A 20,386-nucleotide genomic window follows, 5' to 3' on the forward strand; every position below is an offset into this window, starting at 1 on the left:
TCGTGATGTGAGGGCTAGCAGTATTGGGTTCGCTGCGCTTGTTTTGCTTTCTTTCTCCTTCCTAGGTTCTTTTGGTAGTCTAGTAGTTGGAGCCATGTTTGTTAGTGCCGTTCATAGTTGGGGCATTGTGAGGATCAGATCATTTAATTTTACTGGTACTTCAGTTTGTGATATTCGCCTTATGATGTTTTGTTCTGCGCAATTCCTCATTGAGGTATCCGCAGTGTCCCCCTTATTTGTTTGTGATTTCTTTGTCTATATCGCTTTCTCAATTTCTGCCCGTGCTTCTTCCAGTCTCTTCTTTTCTTCCCTCGCGTTTGGGTATAGCTTTGCCTGTTTACGTGTAATTGCTAGGACTTCCTCTTTGTTCGTTCCTGCTTCGATGTTGATCAAATTAATTCCTGATTTCAATTTTGGGCACTTGGCATCTTCATGGTCTCTAGGACCACACCATTTGCATAACAACTTCGGTATGTTCATTGTTGTATAGTTTCGCGCAAAGTGACTCCACAAGTTGCATGCCCGACATTGAACCATCGATTTGCTGTTTGCATCATATTGAATCCGACTGCGGCCCCATTATTCTTGTTATTATTGTTGTTGTTGGTGGTGTTGTTTAGTCCGCTTCTGTTGTTTTTGTACGCACCCGAAGTGGCACCGTCATTGTTTGTGTTTCCATTCCCTTCTGATGTGGATGCTTCCTGTATTAGGAGCACTTGTTGATGCCCTCTTGTTTTCATATTGAATGGGCTTTCCTTTGTGGAATGTCTCGCAATTTGGTAGATATCGCAAAACTGATCCTTCAGATAGGATCCCTTAGTGTGACCTTCTGTCTTGCATTTTGTGTAGCATAGCTCATTCTCTTTGGTCTGGCTATTCTTTTTGTGCATATTCTTAAACTCCATCATCCTGATCATATCCTTCTGGAGGGCTCAGACCTTCTTACTGCTCTTTTCATCACTACTGCTATCCTCAGAAGAGGATTCATCCGAGTCGGATGATTTGCTTTTCTTCTTCTTTTTCGTTTTTTGTTCACCTTCTAAGCCCATCGCTCGATTGTATTCTTTAGTGTATGACGATGGTGGTACAATCTTCATTTTCCTTTTTAACTTCGGGCGTAGTCCTTCTATGAACCATCTCATTTTCAGCCCCTTTGTTAGCTTACTTTACATTTTATTTACTAATTCTTTTAGTTTTCTAGCATATACACGGATTGTTTCATTTTTTTCTTGTTTTGTGTTGTAGCTTTCTGCTACTATCTCGTCGTTGTCTCGTAGCAGTTGAAACTTTGTAATAAATTCCTTCGTTATGTATTCCCATGTGGTTAGCCTTGCCAGATCGGTGTTCGAAAACCAATCGATTGCTACAACTCGCAAGGTGGCTGGAAATAGCCTTGCCCATTCGTCATGGTCGTTTTCTCCATTCGCTATTCAAATCGTTTCGCAAGTTTTGCAGTGTCTGATTGGGTCAGCCATGCCATCCCCGTCAAACTTTGGTAACTTATCGTTTGGACTGGCTATTAGTACCCTTACTTTTTTTTGTTGTGCGCCATTGTCGGTACCCGTGTTGTCCTGTATTCCTGTACTGCTCTGAACACCTGTGTTACAGACCCCTACGTTCTCAAGTGGTGTGAAGGCTTTCTCAAGGACTTGGTTGTTTTGATCAAACTGTATTTGCTTGTTAGGTGTATCAGGGACGAAGAGTTCTGTCATGTCCCCATTTTGGAGGCAATTTGATTTAATTAATTTAATTAATTAGGTTGTCCAAAATAATGAATATTTTATGAGGATGACTAATTAATTATTTTAATTAAATAAGTGGTATTAAGTTAATTATTTATAAAGTTATCAAATAAATAAATATTAAAAGGTAACTTTATATTTAATTAATTTAATAAAGTGACTTGAATTATAAAATATGTTATAAAGTCACGTAATAGATAAAATAAAATATTGTTCTAGAAGTTTCTAGAGAAAGTGGAGAAAAAAGAATAAATAGGCACCCCGGGCTTCATTCTAATCATCCAATTGTTTATTTCTCTCTTGACATCAAATTGTGATTCAGTCACATAGTCTATTGTGGAACCAAGTGGTTTTAGATAGTCAGTTGATCTTTGAGAACGAAAACTCCCTTGGATTAGCATAACTGAGGGAGTGAAATATCTTCTGAAGGGTTGCACATTTGGAGGTGATACTTCAGTCACTTCAGCTAGGGCATCATTGGGCCTAAGGCCATTTTCAGCATTTCAGGAGGCATTTTTAGCAGAGCTGAAATTATTGGAGGTCATTTCTAGCAGGTCCAAAATTATAGGAAGCCATTTTAAAGCAGTCCGAAAAAAGCAGGCCAAAAAAACAGTCCGAAAGAAGCAGGCTGAAAAAGCAGACCCGAAAAAAGCAGGTGGAAAAAGCAGTCTGAAAAAGCAGCTCCGAAAAAGCAATCCGAAAAAGCAGTTCGAAAAAGCAAAAAACGGAAAAAGCAAATCCGGAAAAAGCAAGTGGAAAAAGCAGATCGGAAAAAAACAAAGCAGAAGGGGCAGCATTGTAGAAAATTATTACAGCCATCTACAATCAAGTTCTTCACTTCTCATTTGACATATTTACTGAGAAATGTAGGTTTTTAGCTGAGTACCAAATATAGCTTCAACACTTCACTATTTCACATTGTACTTGTCTTTGTTTGCCATTTGGCATTATTGGTATCAAAGGAAGGCTAGGATTTTGCAATTGAAAGAGCATTGTAATTTTTAGACTATCTATATTGCAAACCTAGAGTTTGATGATCAGCTTATTAGTTTGCATGCCATTTGTTTGACAAAATGTCAATTGGCTGTAAGTTCTCTTTTTGGCATAAATAATGTTATAATTTTGCATACTAAGTGTTTATATTAATGACACTTGGTTGTAAGTGCATTAATGCCATCCTAGGTTGCATCCAAAGTATTTGTCATAATTACTAATTGCTGTAGCTGCATATTGCAAGTAGTTAAGTCTCATATTTGTATTGAATATTGTCAAAATTAGTTGCACATTCATGTTAGGTCATTGTTTAGACAATCTGGAGTTTTTTTTTATAAGCATTCTCTTTGATGCAATCGAAACAAGAGTCATTGCAGCAATCTGAAAAGTTATATCAGTCATATGACCCCTTGCTTGCAAAGTGTTTGACGAAATGTCAAACAACTGAAGTACAAAGATTTTTGGTGTTTGAAGAAGTTATAACCTATTGGTGTTATTATAGTGGTATTAGAGCGGTTTTCTTGACATCGTGTTGGGTGAGAATCGAATTACATGAGTGATCAACACTCTACTTTATCCAGAATGGACAGGTATAGTACAAAGTCTCAGAGGGCACGATCTTGGACAACTGATAGACACAGTATCCAGAGTCGGAATAGTAGAAAGGATGGTTATTTAGACATTCGAGATGAACTTAGGAAAATAAGCCATAACATGTCTGAACTGTTGGTTAAGCACCACCATATAATGAATGACATGCTGTCCGACCCAGCTAAGGTGGATAAGTTGACTGGATTTCTATTTGGCAGATCTTCTCGCAAAGCACTGACTGATACAGTGAGGGATGTTACCAGGAACCTTAATGAGGAGTTCGAGAAACAAGCTTGCAACCAGGCAGAGGTTTCAGTTCAGCCACAGGAAGAAGTGGTGAAGGATATTACGTTGATGGATAGTAACTGTTAACTTGATACTCAAGTTGAGACAGTTGTATACAGGTTGCCAAAGGGTGATGTCTCCGGTACTCAAGATGGTTTGGTTCCAACAAGCAGTAACTACAGCGTAGTGGGTTCAGATGATGATTATGAGGATGTTGTTGTGTATGATGGTGAGATATCTGGTAGAGATGAGCAGACATTGAGCATCCATGACTTTGTTGAGAGAGAGTACCAGGCACAGTTAGATGCTTCGTCACATGAGGTTGAGGTTGGTAGTACTTCACATGCTTTGTCCAGCTAGCTCAAGGTGAGCGAAGATAGTATTGTGACTTCATTAACTCATCATGACAGGATGTGAGATATGATAGAGGATCACATCTAGATGATTCAGTTACAGGGTAGACATAAGGGAGTTCAGGCAAAGTCTTCTTGTGTTGACTTATAGGTGAGTAGGGAAGGAATGGGAACGATGAAGTTGAGTTATTTACATCTTCTATCAGATCGTGACCATCTTCTTAGCCTTGTCGGAGACTATTCAGATGCCTTGAAGAGGAAGGAGGAGGAAGTTGACAGGCTTTCTCTCGAGCTTGAGGACACTCGAGCTTCTTTGGTGAATACTCCATTGGCAATACAGGACTGGGAGAGACATGGGCATAAGCATGGCATGGAGTTGAGTTTAGTTTCATCTTGCACTCCTAATACTCAGCTTTCTGCGGCACGTAAATCATATGTGGTCATTGATAATATTGTGAGTTCATCTTGCATTCACATCCAGGATACAGGGACAATGTCAGATAGGTATGTGGAGTTAGTTGGTATTGGTCATATTACTCAGCTGAGGAGTTTGCTTGAGTTACCAGCTGATTCTAGTTTACAGATATGGACTCGAGATTATTTCATTGGCATTTGGGATTCAGTTGACTGGAGATCTTTAACACTTTTTGGTAGCAGTGATTGTTTGGGTGCTATCATGGATTTGATTAGCAGATTGCACGGTGTTGTCTTTTCTTGTGCCAGCAGCTTGTCCGATGTTGGTATTAGTTTTTATACACCGGTGTTGGGCTTTGTTCATATATCCAATCGACCATTCTTGCTAGAATGTGTTGATGATCTTTCATATTTGGCAGTGTGTACAGATGAGTCCAAGGATCATATTGGCATTGATGACATCCAGGAGGATGCAGTGGGCAGTTTTGAAGACTTAGTTTCCTTGGCAGTTTCTTTTGGTACAGAGGAGTTGGATAGCGGTGCTACAGTTTTTGATACTCCGTATGTTGGTATGAGCTTTGGAGTTGATTCGCAAGATATGGATGGTAATACTCTAGAGACTAGTAACTTTGAGGATACTCCTTTAGACAGTGCGTCAGAGGAGGTTTGTAGGAGACAGTCTAGCCAGTGCCATCATGTGTCTAGTCAGTTGAGAGTTAGTGAGCGAGACATTGCTATCGCTTGCCAGCATTTCGATGCTGCTCGTCAGTTGTTAGCAGCTTATGGATGCGGTTCTCCTATTAGTGATGAGCAGGGAGGCAATTATCTTTCCTTGACAGAGATCCACTCTTTATGGGAGGCTATTCGGATCCTGAGACAGAATTATATGCAGTTGGTAGCCGACAGAGATTATCTTATGGAGTCGGGGAGTACAACATACGATGCATTATTGGCCAAGGAAGATGAGGTGAGTGAGCTTACTCAGCAACTCGAGGTGACTTCTGAGATTCTTGAGAGTACATAGTTGACTTTCGAGGAGTCATAGTTTCATTTGGCTAAGGTGACCATGGAGTTAGAGCGACTGCAGTGTTTACCAGATTCTGTACAGTCACAAGCTATGGTGTTTGGTGATCCGAGGATGTCCATGGTCGAGATTGTCACATATAGTGGAGATGGGGATGCATCCATCCTTGATACTAACATTGGCATATCGGGTTCGTTTCCACTAGAGTCAGGTTCAGTTGAGTTGGGTGCTGCAGCAAATTGTTGTGATATGCCTGACATGGTGGTGGCCTCTAGTACTGATGGCACAGAGACTAGAGATGTTGTATCAAATATCATGTGTGATGTTGGTGAGCCGACAGTTGACATGGTTCTTGCTAGTAATACTACTCCCTTGGTGATGTCTTCGGAGGTAGTAGTCAGTTCCAACATGGTTAATGATCGATTGCAGTTAGTTTCATCTGGATTGCAGTCTGAGTAACTAACTGAGATTGGCGCATTCTATCGGCATTACACTGTGAGGTATGCTCATCAATTTCCCTTTGATGATCATGTTGATGAAATGATGATACAGAGATGTACTTTGGTTCCTAGTGCTCGTCATCAGTTATGGGACGGTTTGACGCCTCGGGATGAGAGTTGTGATGGGCATGACATGGCGATAGGTTCTGTGGTTGACAACTTGATAATACATGACTTAGAGCAGGAGTTTGGGAGTGATGCTTCAGCGGTTGTTGTTACTGATTCTACTCCTTTGGCTATGACATCTCCTGACTTAGCTGGTGATCAGTCACAGTGGGTTGTATCACTTGTTCATGGTGAGCTGTTGACTGAGGTTGGTTCTTTTTATCAGCATTATACTATAGGGTATGTACATCAGTTAGCATTTGATCCTTGTGTTGAGGAGTTGATGGCAGGCAAATTTGGTTTGGGTTCCATTTCCTGCTATTTATCTTGTGATGTCTTTTCGCCATCAGCGGTGCATGGGAGTTATGGTTATGAGATAGTGGCAGGTGATCTGCAGAGTTGTGTTGACTGCAAGAGTTGTACAGTGTGTGGATTCTCCATACTTGGTACAGTTTCATTCGAGAGTGTTCACCATTGTTGCAGAGTTGGATTGTACATTTCGTATAGGCCAGTGGGATGCATTGATGGAATTTACTGTGTTGGCAGTTTGATTTGTCCACTTTACTTGGGTTCTGATGTTCTAGGTGTTTGTGTCTCGTGGGTTTCTGACTATGGCAGTTGTGATTTTGGAGTTTGGTTGAGCTATGATTGTCAGTTTGATTATGGATTCCTCTTGGTTATATTGCGGAGGATATTGCAGGAGCCTGTGTTGATTGATAGTAGTATAGTTCATGACTACATTTGGGATCCAGGCGGATTGATTGGTTTATTGTTCAACCATTGCTTGGGGACAAACAATTTCAAGAAGGGCGGACTGTCATGTCCCCATTTTTGAGGGAATTTGATTTAATTAATTAAATTAATTAGGTTGTCCAAAAATATTTTATGAGGATGACTAATTAATTATTTTAATTAAATAAATAAGTGGTATTAAGTTAATTATTTATAAAGTTATCAAATAAATAAATATTAAAAGGTAAATTTATATTTAATTAATTTAATAAAGTGACTTGAGTTATAAAATATGTTATAATGTCACTTAATAGATAAAATAAAATAATGTTCTAGAAGTTTCTGGAGAAAGTGGAGAAAAAAGAATAAATAGGCACCCCAGGCTTCATTCTAATCATCCAGTTGTTTATTTCTCCCTTGACATCAAATTGTGATTCAGTCACAAAGTCTATTGTGGAACCAAGTAGTTTCAGACAGTCAGTTGATCTTTGGGAATGAAAACTCCCTTGGATTAGCATAACTGAGGAAGTGAAATATCTTTTGAAGGGTTGCACATTTGGAGGTGATACTTCAGTCACTTCAGCTAGGGCATCATTGGGCCTAAGGCCATTTTCAGCATTTCAGGAGGCATTTTTAGTAGAGCCGAAATTATTGGAGGTCATTTTTAGCAGGTCCAAAATTATAGGAAGCCATTTTAAAGCAGTCCGAAAAAAGCAGGCCAAAAAAAAGTCCAAAAAAAGCAGGCCGAAAGAGCAGACCCAAAAAAAGTAGGCAGAAAAAGCAGTCCAAAAAAGCAGCTCCGAAAAAGCAATGCGAAAAAGCAGTTCGAAAAAGAAAAAAACGAAAAAAGCAAATCCGGACAAAGCAAGTGGAAAAAGCAGATTGGAAAAAAGCAAAGCAGAAGGGGCAGCATTGTAGAAAATTATTACAGCCATCTACAATCAGGTTCTTCACTTCTCATTTGACATATTTACTGAGAAATGTAGGTTTTCAGCTGAGTACCAAATATAGCTGCAGCACTTCACTATTTCACATTGTACTTGTCTTTGTTTGCCATTTGACATTATTGGTATCAAAGGAAGGCTAGGATTTTGCAATTGAAAGAGCATTGTAATTTTTAGACTATCTATATTGCAAACCTAGAGTTTGATGATCAGCTTATTAGTTTGCATGCCATTTGTTTGACAAAATGTCAATTGGCTGTAAGTTCTCTTTTTGGCATAAATAATGTTATAATTTTGCATACTAAGTGTTTATATTAATGACACTTGGTTGTAAGTGCATTAATGCAATCCTAGGTTGCATCCAAAGTATTTGTCATAATTACTAATTGCTGTAGCTGCATATTGCAAGTAGTTAAGTCTCATATTTGTATTGAATATTGTCAAAATTAGTTGCACATTCATGTTAGGTCATTGTTTAGACAATCTGGAGTTTTTTTGATGAAATGTCAAACAACTGAAGTATAAAGATTTTTGGTGTTTGAAGAAGTTATGACCTATTGGGGTTATTACAAGTTCAGCCCATGCTCGTGTTCCTTCGATACTCTGAGCCATGTTGGTCCTTTCCCTTCTGTCCAGATTCCCCCTTAGCGTACCGTAGTTTGCCAATGCTTCTTTTGTTCCTTTGATCACCCTTCGTCTTTCTCGGGCTTCTTCTATCAACCTCTCCCTTGATCGACTTGGTGACTGCACTTCGTTCATCAATGCTCTCGTGGTACCATGGTCACCTCCTGTGACAACACTGTCGTACCCTTTGGCGAGTTATTGGAGTTTGTGCCTCCGGTCGCTTTGTTGTGTGTGGTTTAATATTTTTGGTGCCACACATATGCTGTCATCTTTTGGATTATTATTTCTATTTTTATTCAATGTGTTCCACATTCATAGCACTCGGTCCTTATAGGCAACGATGCCAAATGTTTACCGTACAGGGTAAACGTTTTATTAATGCATTCAGACAATAGACAAGAACATGTAACATAGAAGTATTCCTCTTATTATTCACATGCATGCAAAAGATACTACAATATTCGATATGATTTATTACAATGATGATCCCAAGTCCCTTTTGGACGGTGTACATATACTTTCGCGAAGGGGTGACTCAACCATCACGTGCCCATTCGGATACAATTCTACCTGTCGGCTACAATATAGAATTTACCGACCACAAAGGGTTTGGGTATTATTGATGTGAGTTTTATTCCACTACAACCTACATAATCAAACACTTAATGTTTCAGAGCGAAACACCAAATATTCAATCCTCTCTTGGTATAAGGTCATTTCTCATGATAAGCTTGCAAAGTAAGATCATGAAATGACTTCAAGGTTCCCTTCAAAGGTGGATACACGCTCAGTGAAATAATGTGATTTGCTGGTAATTACTTAGGGGACTTACGCTATTCATTCAATGGACATCAACCGCTTATGCTTCTAAAGATTTAGCCTCACAACGTGAAATGGAAATTTGTTTTAACTTTTCCACTTAAGCTCTAAGTTAAACTTCTAACCTCTATTACTACTCCTACTTCTACTATGAATGCAAGGAAATGTGGAAGGACTTGGACTCTAGTAGATGTAGCTTAGTCAGCGACTTCACCCACCTAGTGCAAGCTTCTAAGGATATACTCAGTTGTTTTTCAAATCAATATCTACCCTCTTCAATCCCATCAATGGATGCAAACTAAAGATTGGTTATCAATTGAAGTTAAGTACTCTCACTAGCTCACCACACAAGGCACTCCTACCATCGGCAAGAGGCTAGTGGCCTAGTCTATATTCAAGTCAAACAAGTAAACATCCACAATTCTTTCATCAAACTAAACTACTTCTAAACAACATAAATGAAATCCTAAGTTAAGTGAGGAAAAATGGATCACCATGCAATAATGCAAAATTGATCACAACAATTCACCATGCAAGATGCAACAATGAAAAGGAGCGAATTTGACATTATGTTAGCAACAATTCTCCAATAGGTCTTGCTTTACTAATGAGAGGGGTGGGGTTTATATAGGAGCCCCAATTACAATGAATGACCAAGATTGAATTAAAATCAAGGGCCTAGATTAATCTATTACAAACCCTAATTAGGGCAACCAAAAGTAGCCAATAGAAAAGAAGCACCACCAAATGAGCCAATGAAAATATTTGAAGGCTTCGGGACCAATAAGAAACATATAAGCGGCCAAGTCATTGTATAAATCATCACCCAAGATGTAGACTTCTTTGCTTCCTTTTTATAAAACCAGTGAACTTAAGTAAAATTTCACTAAGTTCCTCCATGTCACTTCTAGGAAGGCCTCCATGTTATAACTCATTAACTCTTAAATTCTCAATGCAATTTTTGTCTTAATTCCACCACCTTACCCTAGGGATTCTTCATCATTCTTGGAACTTCTTTCTCTTGAATGGATGAGCTTTACAGTGCTTGAAGTCTTGGTATTTTCAACTTCATTGTTCAGAATTCCCCTGTCTTATTCATCTTTGGATTTGATCCTTGAAGAAATCCCTTGAACACATTAACTTCTTCATTGGCATATTAAGTCGATTTCCTCATGTAACTCGATCATCATCAAGATCACTCCCTTGATGAGAGTCTTGTCCATGGATTCCTTCTTGCTCTCAACCTCATTTTTTTTTTTTTGTCCTTGCTTGATGATGGTTTGATCTTTGGATACTTCCTTCAGCTTGATCCTTGAAGCTTCTTTCCTTTGTTCTAGTTTTGGAGTGCATCATCTTGAAGTGTGGTCCTTTGAACTTAATTGCTTTGAGGCTAGTCCTCTTCCATTGCTATCCTTGGCCATGAGCTTGAACTTGTCTTACAACCTCTTTTGTTCACTTCTTTGTGACTATCCCTGCTCTTGGTCCGAACATGATTCCTGGTACAAAGCTCAAAGTTAGTAAGGAATAAAGACATACGAAAATATTGTCTATATCATGAAACTGCTTTAATGTATCAATGGATTAAACAATTAATTTCACACGTAGTTTTAATGAACTAATCCAAGGAAGCAACAAACAGAATGCAAACAAGAATATCAAAAGACCAAAGATCCATAATACTTAGACAAACTTATGCATTCTGATTTTCAAATCAGTCATGATAGCATCCTCAAATCAGTCCTACTAACTTATTAAATAACTCCAAATCATGACCTAAGATTCATACAAGGCCTTGGAAGTAAATAACAATCCAATCATGACAATGAACTAGTTACTTGGAATGCTTAAAACTTTTGACGACAAGTCTGCAATTTCATTTTAATTCCTCTTATGATGATCCCAGCATTCCAAACTAAGCAGAGTCCATGTTTTAGGAACCCATCGGTGAACAATGAACAAAATCATCAAGTGCTAAAACCGAGTTCATGTTCAGACTAACCAAAAATTTTCTGAGGAAAAGCCTGAAAATGAGTTGCAACTGATCCAAACCATGCTCAAAATCCATGCACAATAATTGTAATTAAGGTTTGGAACGCGAGTTTGTGCTTATCCGTGAATTAGAACAATAATCCATCACTTAGTATAATAGAATCAGACCTGAGCAAAGTTCTGATTTTCTGAAGACAATCCATTGAAAGTCTGAAAATGCCCACATACGAGACCTAATTTATCTTAGATCACAACGCAAAGTCTCATTATGGAGTAAGAATCAAGTTGGATATCAAACATGACAAAATTCATCATCATTATTCTGAAATTCTTCTGAGGACAAGGCATGGTGAGTCTGAAGACATGCTTGCAACATACATCTACTGTGGCAATTTGTCTTAAAAGTTAGTGATCCCTGTAGAAGAACACACCTACTAACACTTAGTGATGACCCTTACGACAATCTTTCACGTTGGTCACTTATGGGGATTTTTTACAGAATCACCCCTGTACATGGATGCCTCATAATTGTTCTGTAACTTTCATTTTCAGACTTGCAGGTGGCTTAGAATGTGCCTTAAGATGTTACCTAAAGCCTGCAATAAGGTTAGAATCAGATTGCAAACCAAAAGAACAAACCCAGATTTTTTTTGAAAGAAAATTAGATTTTCAGACCCAGTCCTTAGATTTTTATTCATGGCAGCCTTACCACAGACTTTCAATGTCCGAAAATGGTTTGAAATGATGAGCAACGGGCAGAGGAAGACTCAGCAAGCAAGTTTGGACATGCTGGGAAAAAAGGTGATTTTTGGTGAATTTTTGACAAAATCGCCCCTGTTCATGAAATTTCAGATCTGAGCCTGTTTACCACTAATTTGACCCTCAATTGGTTTCCAAATTGATGCCCAAGGATGGAGAATTGGTCTAGAATGTGTGCTTGGCAATCTGAACACCTGGAAAAATATTCATGGGTTTCTAAAAAAAGTTTCCGAGCTCAGAAGTTTGCAGATCTGAACTGTAAATCTCTATCCCTGGCCTTCCAATGGCCTGCAATGTCACAAAAAATACACTCCACAAGTCTCAGACTTTAGCAATGTCAGGCCCCTTCCAATGGCAGCTACCTTCCTTCTTCATCTAGACTCCTATCACCAATGTTGGATTGTGCTTCACCTTGGTCGCCTGCTCTGGATTTTCAGCCACTTAGCCTTTGCCGTTATAAATCCTTATCTTTCCCTCTCTCAGTTCATGTCCTTTTAAAGGGGTTCAGCTTGTTGATTTGCCTCCCATAATCAATGTGGGATAAAATTTTGATACCCTTCTAGTGGCTTCTTACTCTACCTTTTCAATTTCCCTTTATTTACTTTATTTAGTGGTAAAAAGGGCCCTAAAAGGGAAAAACGACCCAGGTGTGGATTTTCCCCCCAAAAAGGCTAAGTCCACATTTCCCTCCAACACATCATCCATGGACCTGATGGTAACATCAACACTCTACCTCCATCCTTGCAAAGTTGGAAAATCAATTAGGACTTGGATAGGATTCATTTTGTACTTAGTAAAATTTGATCTTGTTTTGCTATCACAAGGGGGAAAATCCACCCTTGTATGGACACTCTCAGCACTTAACAAAAAATTTCAACATTTTTCTCGTGGAGGGAAAATCCAACTTAGTCCGGACATTTCCAATGCTTAGAAAAATTTCCACCCTTACAAATTCACCTTGAAGGAAAAGTCAACCTAGTTAGAACAAATTTGACACTTGGAATAATTTTGAAATCCGTACTTGCCACCTAGAGAAAATGACCCTAGTCTGGACAATTTCCGGACTTGGAAAAAATTCCATGTTCCACTCTTGGTCTTGGAGGAAAGGAAACCCATGTTTGGATTTTCCCAAACTTGGAAAATTTTTTGAGTTCCGAACTTTTTTCAAGGGAGAAACGACCCTAGCTTGGACAATTTCAAAACTTCAACAATTTTCAAGCTTGCACTAGGGGGAAATCACCACTTGTCTGGATTTTACAAACACTTAGAAAATTTTCGAGTCAAGATCCTCCAAAGTGGTGGAAATTCATGGTATGCTCGGATATTGACTTCCAATACTTGGAAGTTTCCTTGAAAGTGCCAAAATCATAAGGGAAAGTCATGTATAGTCCAAATTTTGGCCAAAATATGAAGGGATTTCATGTATAGTCTGAATTTTGTATTTTTTTAAAGAAAAATTGATTTTCTTTAGGATTTTAATCATTTGAAGTGTGGAAAATCAATTTTTTAAAGGATTCTAAGGCCCTTATGCATGAAATATGCCTTTATATTGGATTTTGGACTAATTGACTAGACAAAATTTAAATGCACTTAGGATTTCACGTCCAACCCATTATAACATGATCCTGACAGACTTCAATTTTAATGTTCCCACTTCAGAATCACAACTTGGAAATTTGGCCTCTATGTTACCCCTCATTTTCAAAGCTCTTAACCGCACAAACTTACCACTAAAACCTAACTGGCCTAACAACTACGAGAAAAAGAGGGGGTCCCCATTTGCAATGGGGTGATGGTGTGAAAACCTCACAACAGGTCTTACTATATTTGATGAGATGGGGGTTACACGTACAAGTTCGTATATGTATATTTATGTGTGGGCTGCTGGGTGGAAGCTGATATTGTGAAAATGACATTTGATGGGTCAGCTGCAATAAACCTTGATTTGGAAATCATATTTCTGCAGCTGTAAATGATGGGTCTGATGCAATATAATTTGATTGGGAAATTTGTATCACTGTGCATTGTAAATAATGGATTCATGAAGAGGTCAACAATGGTACTTCACCTATGAAATCATTATCACTCTTGTAGAACATATAGCTCGTTTACATGTCAAGGTTGGCACTGCTGTAGCAGCTCTAGATGTTAGGTTTTACATTGAACAATCATTAAATTTGAACCATATCAAGTTGACATGTGGCATCTTGCCTATTTATAGGATGGGGTTGGACCACCCATAACATTCTAATGACATATCCTTTTGAAGACTATATAAAAACGTATATACTGCAATGTGTGGCTTATTGTATTATGTACAAGAACTGGTGTTAAAACAGTTTGGCTAACTGGTACACATACATATGGGAGTATGTGTATGAAACCGAGAGGTCAATACATGTACAGGCATATGTGCATGCACCACCTGTACATTAGATAAAGAAACATGTGACTGAAACAAGCTTTACATTAGATGAAAGAGACAGGTTTATGCAACTAGTATTACATTTGAATAAAATGTTCTCTTATATTCAACAGATTCTGTAACTTTGGGTTAAACTCAAACATTTCGTCAGATGCAACCTAGACAACATGGCTTTTAAAACAGAGGACGAAACCATGAGATTCAAAACTTACTTAACTGATTTACTCGGGCATCATAAATTTGTTCCATAAAACTTCTAAAAAGTAATTATTATAAAGAGTGAGTTAGAATGTACATAGGTTAACCATGTATTGAATTTAAACTACAACATGAGAAATCACCACTATGTCGTAGAGTGTTTAGCATAGTAATTCGCCCGAATCACCCAAGTGGGTGTATGATTGCCAAAGAGCTGTATTAGGTGAGTGAAAGTCACCAGTGGTTGTAGGGTTGCAGCTACACTGAAACAAATAGAAAACCAGAACTACATATTCGTTAGAGTGAGAAGCACTTGGGGCATGATCTAGTGAATATGGGTATGTAGGCAGACTGGAGGTGGAGGAAACTTCTAGATCAGAGCGCCCAGTGCACCATTTAACATTAAATTACTAAAAGATCAGGTCCTACATTTTAAGTTTAACTTAAGTAAAGATGAAGACACCAGCAAACCACTGCTAACCTGTAATGGGCACCTTGGAAATGCCCAAGAACTAACCAATTGCTGAAAACGATTTTAATATCTTTGGATAGGTTTCAATCCACATAACATGAGCAAGAAGGAATTTATGCAAATTGAAGATTGAACAGCTGCTGAAATATTATTAGTTCTCAAGATGATAAAATCAAATACATAGCAATGTATTCCAAAGGCCAAACCCCAAGGGAATGGCATCTAGAATGTTACAAGAGAAGATGAACGTCCTCTAATGCCAAGACCAAATCTCTAACTCACACCTTCAAGCTTTTATCAAATGCAATTCACAATCATCCGATGCTCAACAATGACTCTTCCACCTCTATTTATACTTTTCCTACACCCTTCTAAAAGGAAATCAAATATTAATTAATTGCAAATACTAGAAACTTCCCCCTTCCAATAATTAATGCACTCTCTAGAAACTCCTACCTTGCAATACAATAATTAATTTTGCTTCTAGAAAATTAAATTATTAGAGGATTCCCCCTTTCCAATAATTAATACACACTCTAGAAGCTTCTCCCTTGTAATACAGTAATTAATTAAATAAAAGACGGGGACATTACATAACCTTTAGGTCAAAATAAATATCAGGAAGGTATTGATACTTGACTGGATGCTTGAAAACCAAGAGGTGGTATTGAACTTAGTAATTCTCTTGGTGGTCTCTCACGGCCCAAAATCCAAGGAAGGGTGCAGATCTCTTGGTTAAGATAAACCTTGCAAAGAACCTTGGCTTGGTCTTGGGCAGACTGTGTGATTGCTTGCAAGCTACCCTAGATTCAGAATGGTCTTGAAGGGTGAAAGACTTTGACCAAAGTATTGTCTATTCTTGTCCCCTATATAACCCATCCCAGTTGGATGGAGGTACGGATTGTAGGTCACTTATATGTTTTTTTCTTACCCTGTATGGGTAGAGATATGACTTGAGAAGGCTGCTTATGTGTTCACCTAGAAACCAATCCTGGACACATAGAGTTATGGAGTCTCAGTCACTTACATGTTAGCCTACGTCGTATGGGTGGAGGTATGACCGAAGATGGCCGTGGAAAATGATTAATTACCTATCCTAGTTGGATAAAGAGTCGGTCCAATAGACTGACTAGTTGGCCTTGGATAGAAAAACCTGAATTGGCTAACTAATATTAAGTCCTAAGCGGACAACATGAAAAACAATAAATCTCCTGAGCAATCCAGTAAAAAAACAAAAGAAATAACTTGTAATTTGAGCTAATGAGATGGAATAACTTCTAAATATCTTTGATTTCATTTTAAGGATAGGATGGTACTTACAATTTTGTCATTGATATCATCAAATCTGATATTGGTCTTTCCTTGATAATTGGTTATGAGGGGCTGTGTCATCTTCATTTTGTCATGGATATTATGAAATCTTATGTTAGCTATTCTTAGTGGTTGATTATGATGGGTTATATCCTTTATGAAGTCGTCTCAATTCAGGGCTGATTTTCATCTCTATCCATGTACTTTATCGGCCTTAATTTCATTGGTGATTAATTGTCTGCTAAGTTGCTTGTAAGGGTATGGGCATGGGTACGGGCTTTTTCTTCCCCTTGGGTGTGGGGGTTTGGCTGTGTATATCTATATATTTGTATATGCATATAATTTTTATAAAGAAATATATAGGAATGTTAAACTATATACATTTGATAGTATGATACTATTTATGGTTTCCATAATGCTGTTGCTTAGTATTACTGTTTTGAGCTGAGAGGCTACCTTGGAGTTAAGTGTATCTGTCATTCTTTGTTTCATTGGCCTTGATGGAATGCATTTAGCTGAGAACTTTATTAAAATCCTCTTCAGCTTGATTTCTTGTTCAGTTATTTGCTTCTTATAAGAACTAAGGAGATGGCTATAGTGCAGTGCTTTTTATCCAACCTTTTTTTCCCCTTTGTTTAGCAAGGAACAAGGCCAAAGCCTTTTTTATTCCTTCTATATTAGTGCTAATTAGCAAGTAGGATAATCTTAGATATTCTAGAAACCTAGTTAGATCATGATTGGAATGTTTTTCTTGATATATAACTTGGACTGGTTTGTGAATGCCATTCTCTCTAGGGAGACTTGGTACTTTAACAAAATAAACATGAATCAAGTATGTTAATTCTCAAACTTGAGAATATGTTCTAATGGAAAGGACTTATTTGGCAGAGTACTTGAAATTTTAAGTTCACATAAGATTATATCATCATCAATCATCATTCAATATTTTTTAGGTTTGTGTTTAGTGGGTTCCAGTAGAAATATGAGGTTTATATGTAAACACACACACACATACACACATTCTAGAGAAATAGTTATAATATTTCACATAATCTATCATATGCTGTTATGAAACACAGGAATTCATGATTATTAGGATATTTATCATATATGTTTATAGTACAATTTTATAACTACCCAGTGGAATGTGGAGTGGAAGGTAAAATTTTATAAATCATTATACAAAACAATTAAAATTAGCAGCTTTCAACATGTTTAGCACAATGAGTTATTGCCTTATAAATTCTTTTTAGTTTGAAGCGTAGAAATTCTATCGTCATATCATATTGACAAATGTTTTAACCTGCAATACAATATGACTAGGGACAAGCTCATTCGGCAGTCTTAATGGGATCCTTACTTGAAGCTGAGTCCCGTATTGTGCAATCAGTAGCCAAAGCATGGCAGGTTCGAAACAATCTATCTATAGCAGTAACCTCAAAGAGAATACAAATGTTTTCATTAGTTTGAATTAAGGAGTACTTTTTTTGTTATTAGATGACCTTCAGCCATGATTTTTCTTCTAAAGATATGCATGTTCTCTTTATAACATATGATCTGGCAAAGGTGCTTTGATTTTGTCTAATAAATCTTTGTTAAACTCCTATAAACTAGTAGCAAGGATGCTACGTGCTAGGAGGATTACTTATATTGATCTATTTTATCTTGTAGTCTTGGTTAAGATCGTGATCTGGGTTACTTCTTTTATCCACTTTGTGTAGTAATTGAAATTGACATTTTACAATGTTAGTAGATTTAATTTGAATTTTTAATAAAGCAGATATGAGATTGACATCTTGAAATTAAATTGACTAATGAAGTTAGCTCATTTCTCAATTACATTTTATCAACCAAGTTGTAGGAGATAGAATTTTGGCATTGATACCAAGAAGTTTTCGAAGTAAAACCAGTAGGAAATTTCACAAGATTTTGAACTTAAGAGTCATTGTCATCCATGTTCTGGTTCAGTTTTTTATTTGACTTTTTTGCATTTGCTTTGATAACATCAGGAATTGCAAATATAAAGAGACAAAGGATGCATTGAAATATTTCAGGAGAACTTTCTGTCGTACAAAACATAGATAGATATTCTTCTTGTGGAGAAGGTTTTTCCCTTGTTTGATGAAACTCCATGTGTAGGTTACTAAACTTGTCCTAAATAACGATATACTCTACCAGGTTGAGATATATTGTAATAGGAAAAAAATATTTTTGTGGCATTATTGTTGAAGTCCATATGAATTCTGTAAATGATTTTTCTTTAGCTTCTAGGATTTGCTTCAAAACACACAGAAGCTGAGAGGAAAAATGTAGAATTGTCTTTGTACTTTGTAGAAATGAAGACAATTCTAACTTGTACAACTTTATTGTATTTTTTAGATGCGTTCTACGTAGCCATTGCTGTTCTAGTGACATTGTGAATTAGACTCATCCATAAAGGTAGCTGTTATATTGTATTTTTTAATAGGCAAGTTCATCATCTACACCTTTGTGGAAGCCATTTGTATTCGCTCTTCTTTAGACATTTCACCTTTGGATTTCCCTTAATTTCTCACACGAGTAGCTTCTATTCTCATCAATGAAGACTGTAATTGTGATTATCCATTAACTAGTTTTTGGTATCAATTGTCACATTGTTTTCAATGATCCTTTTATTATTATTACTTCATTGCTTTCAGTTTTCAAACAAAATGCCTGATTGGATCCTTTTTGACAATGTTTACGACATTTAAACCAATACTGTCTTTATTGTTTATTGTGTAGAGAAAAGTTCTAGAACATTAAGAGAACTAATTTTATCTTCTATTCAACTAATCATAGAAATTTAATACCATGAAAGAATGCAAATTGTTAGGCTATATTAGGGAAGAGTGGAATTTGAGCATTTATCACAAAAGTCACAATCAAACTAGTGAATTTTTTCCCAGAAAGTTATCAATGAGAGCAAGTACCTAGATTTTTGAATCACCATTGATAATTAAGTACATTCTTCTTCTCTATTAAACTAATTAAAGTGGTCAATGAGATCAATTACATAGACGTTGGAATTACTAACAAAATTATTAATTACAATTACTTTCAGAGTTTGTTCCCACCGTCTGCGAGCTCAGACTGATCATCATATTGTTATTGGGGAGTGGATTTGTATGCTTTGTACTTTAGGGGAAGTGGAGAATGAGGCTCATTTCCTTTCTCGATGCCCTATTTATTATGAGATCAGAGGGAGATTCTTTTGTCTGTTTCGGGAGTGCTTTTCTCTCTATGACTTTTTTAGTTACCATGATCAGAGATGCCTTGCACTTTATCTTTGTGAGGCCACCACTCTCCCCAATAACACGATCCAGTCACTGCTTCCTCACCGGCACTCATCTACTCAGCTCATCACTGCCTTTTTTACACCATTATCTCCTTTGCGGGGTGTAAAAAGGCCTTCTAGCTCTATTCATTCTTCGACACTTTTCTGTGAGTAGCCAGAGACAGTCCAATGCCTCTACACATCAACATGTGTATCATTCAGCGATTGATTTCTTCTTGCTCAAGAATGACTCTTAGCGCTCTCTCTGTTCTTTGTTGGTTGTTATTGCTTTGGTTGTATTCATTTATTTTTGGATACCTTTGTGTGTTCCTACTGGTGTTAGCTTAACTATTGTAATCTTTCAGTCCCATAGACCTCTTCTTGGTCTTTTGTCGGACATTAATATCATTATCTTATCTTATCTTATCTCTAAAACCATTACCCTATTGAATATTTTCTCCTATCATTTATATCTAGCACATGATATATAATTGTTAATTATTGAATTATTGACACAAGCCTATGAACTGTTGTACCAGTTGAAAACAATGACCATTTTCCATTGATTTGTTGTCATTTGTGTGTTGAGTAATGATTTTCTCTTTTTGTTTCCAATCTAGTGGCAAGTATTTTGTGTTAGAGTTCAGGGTTTCAAACTAACACATTCTAGAGTATGGCTTATTATTGTAAGTTCATGAAAGATGGTGACTAGACTTGGATGCTGGGAAAGTTGAATGGTCAAAAGTCCTGCTTGGCCAATAGTTTAAAATAAAAAGAAAAAATAAATAACATGTCAAGAAACACCTTGTTA

At 37.2% G+C, this 20,386-nt stretch overlaps 1 protein-coding gene across 1 annotated transcript in view; it reads left to right on the forward strand.

The window, feature by feature from the left end:
• Positions 1-20,386, forward strand: part of LOC149571701 (uncharacterized) — a 319,697-nt gene that overhangs the window by 139,353 nt on the left and 159,958 nt on the right. The window contains exon 6 of the mRNA XM_089813119.1: positions 17,604-17,687. Within this exon, the coding sequence (XP_089669245.1) occupies positions 17,604-17,687 (84 nt within the window). The remainder of the gene's footprint in view (positions 1-17,603; positions 17,688-20,386) is intronic.

This window comes from Cupressus sempervirens, chromosome 2 (assembly GCF_028749045.1).
Source record: "Cupressus sempervirens isolate cs-2001-9-10 chromosome 2, ASM2874904v1, whole genome shotgun sequence".
Classification (NCBI taxonomy): domain Eukaryota; kingdom Viridiplantae; phylum Streptophyta; class Pinopsida; order Cupressales; family Cupressaceae; genus Cupressus; species Cupressus sempervirens.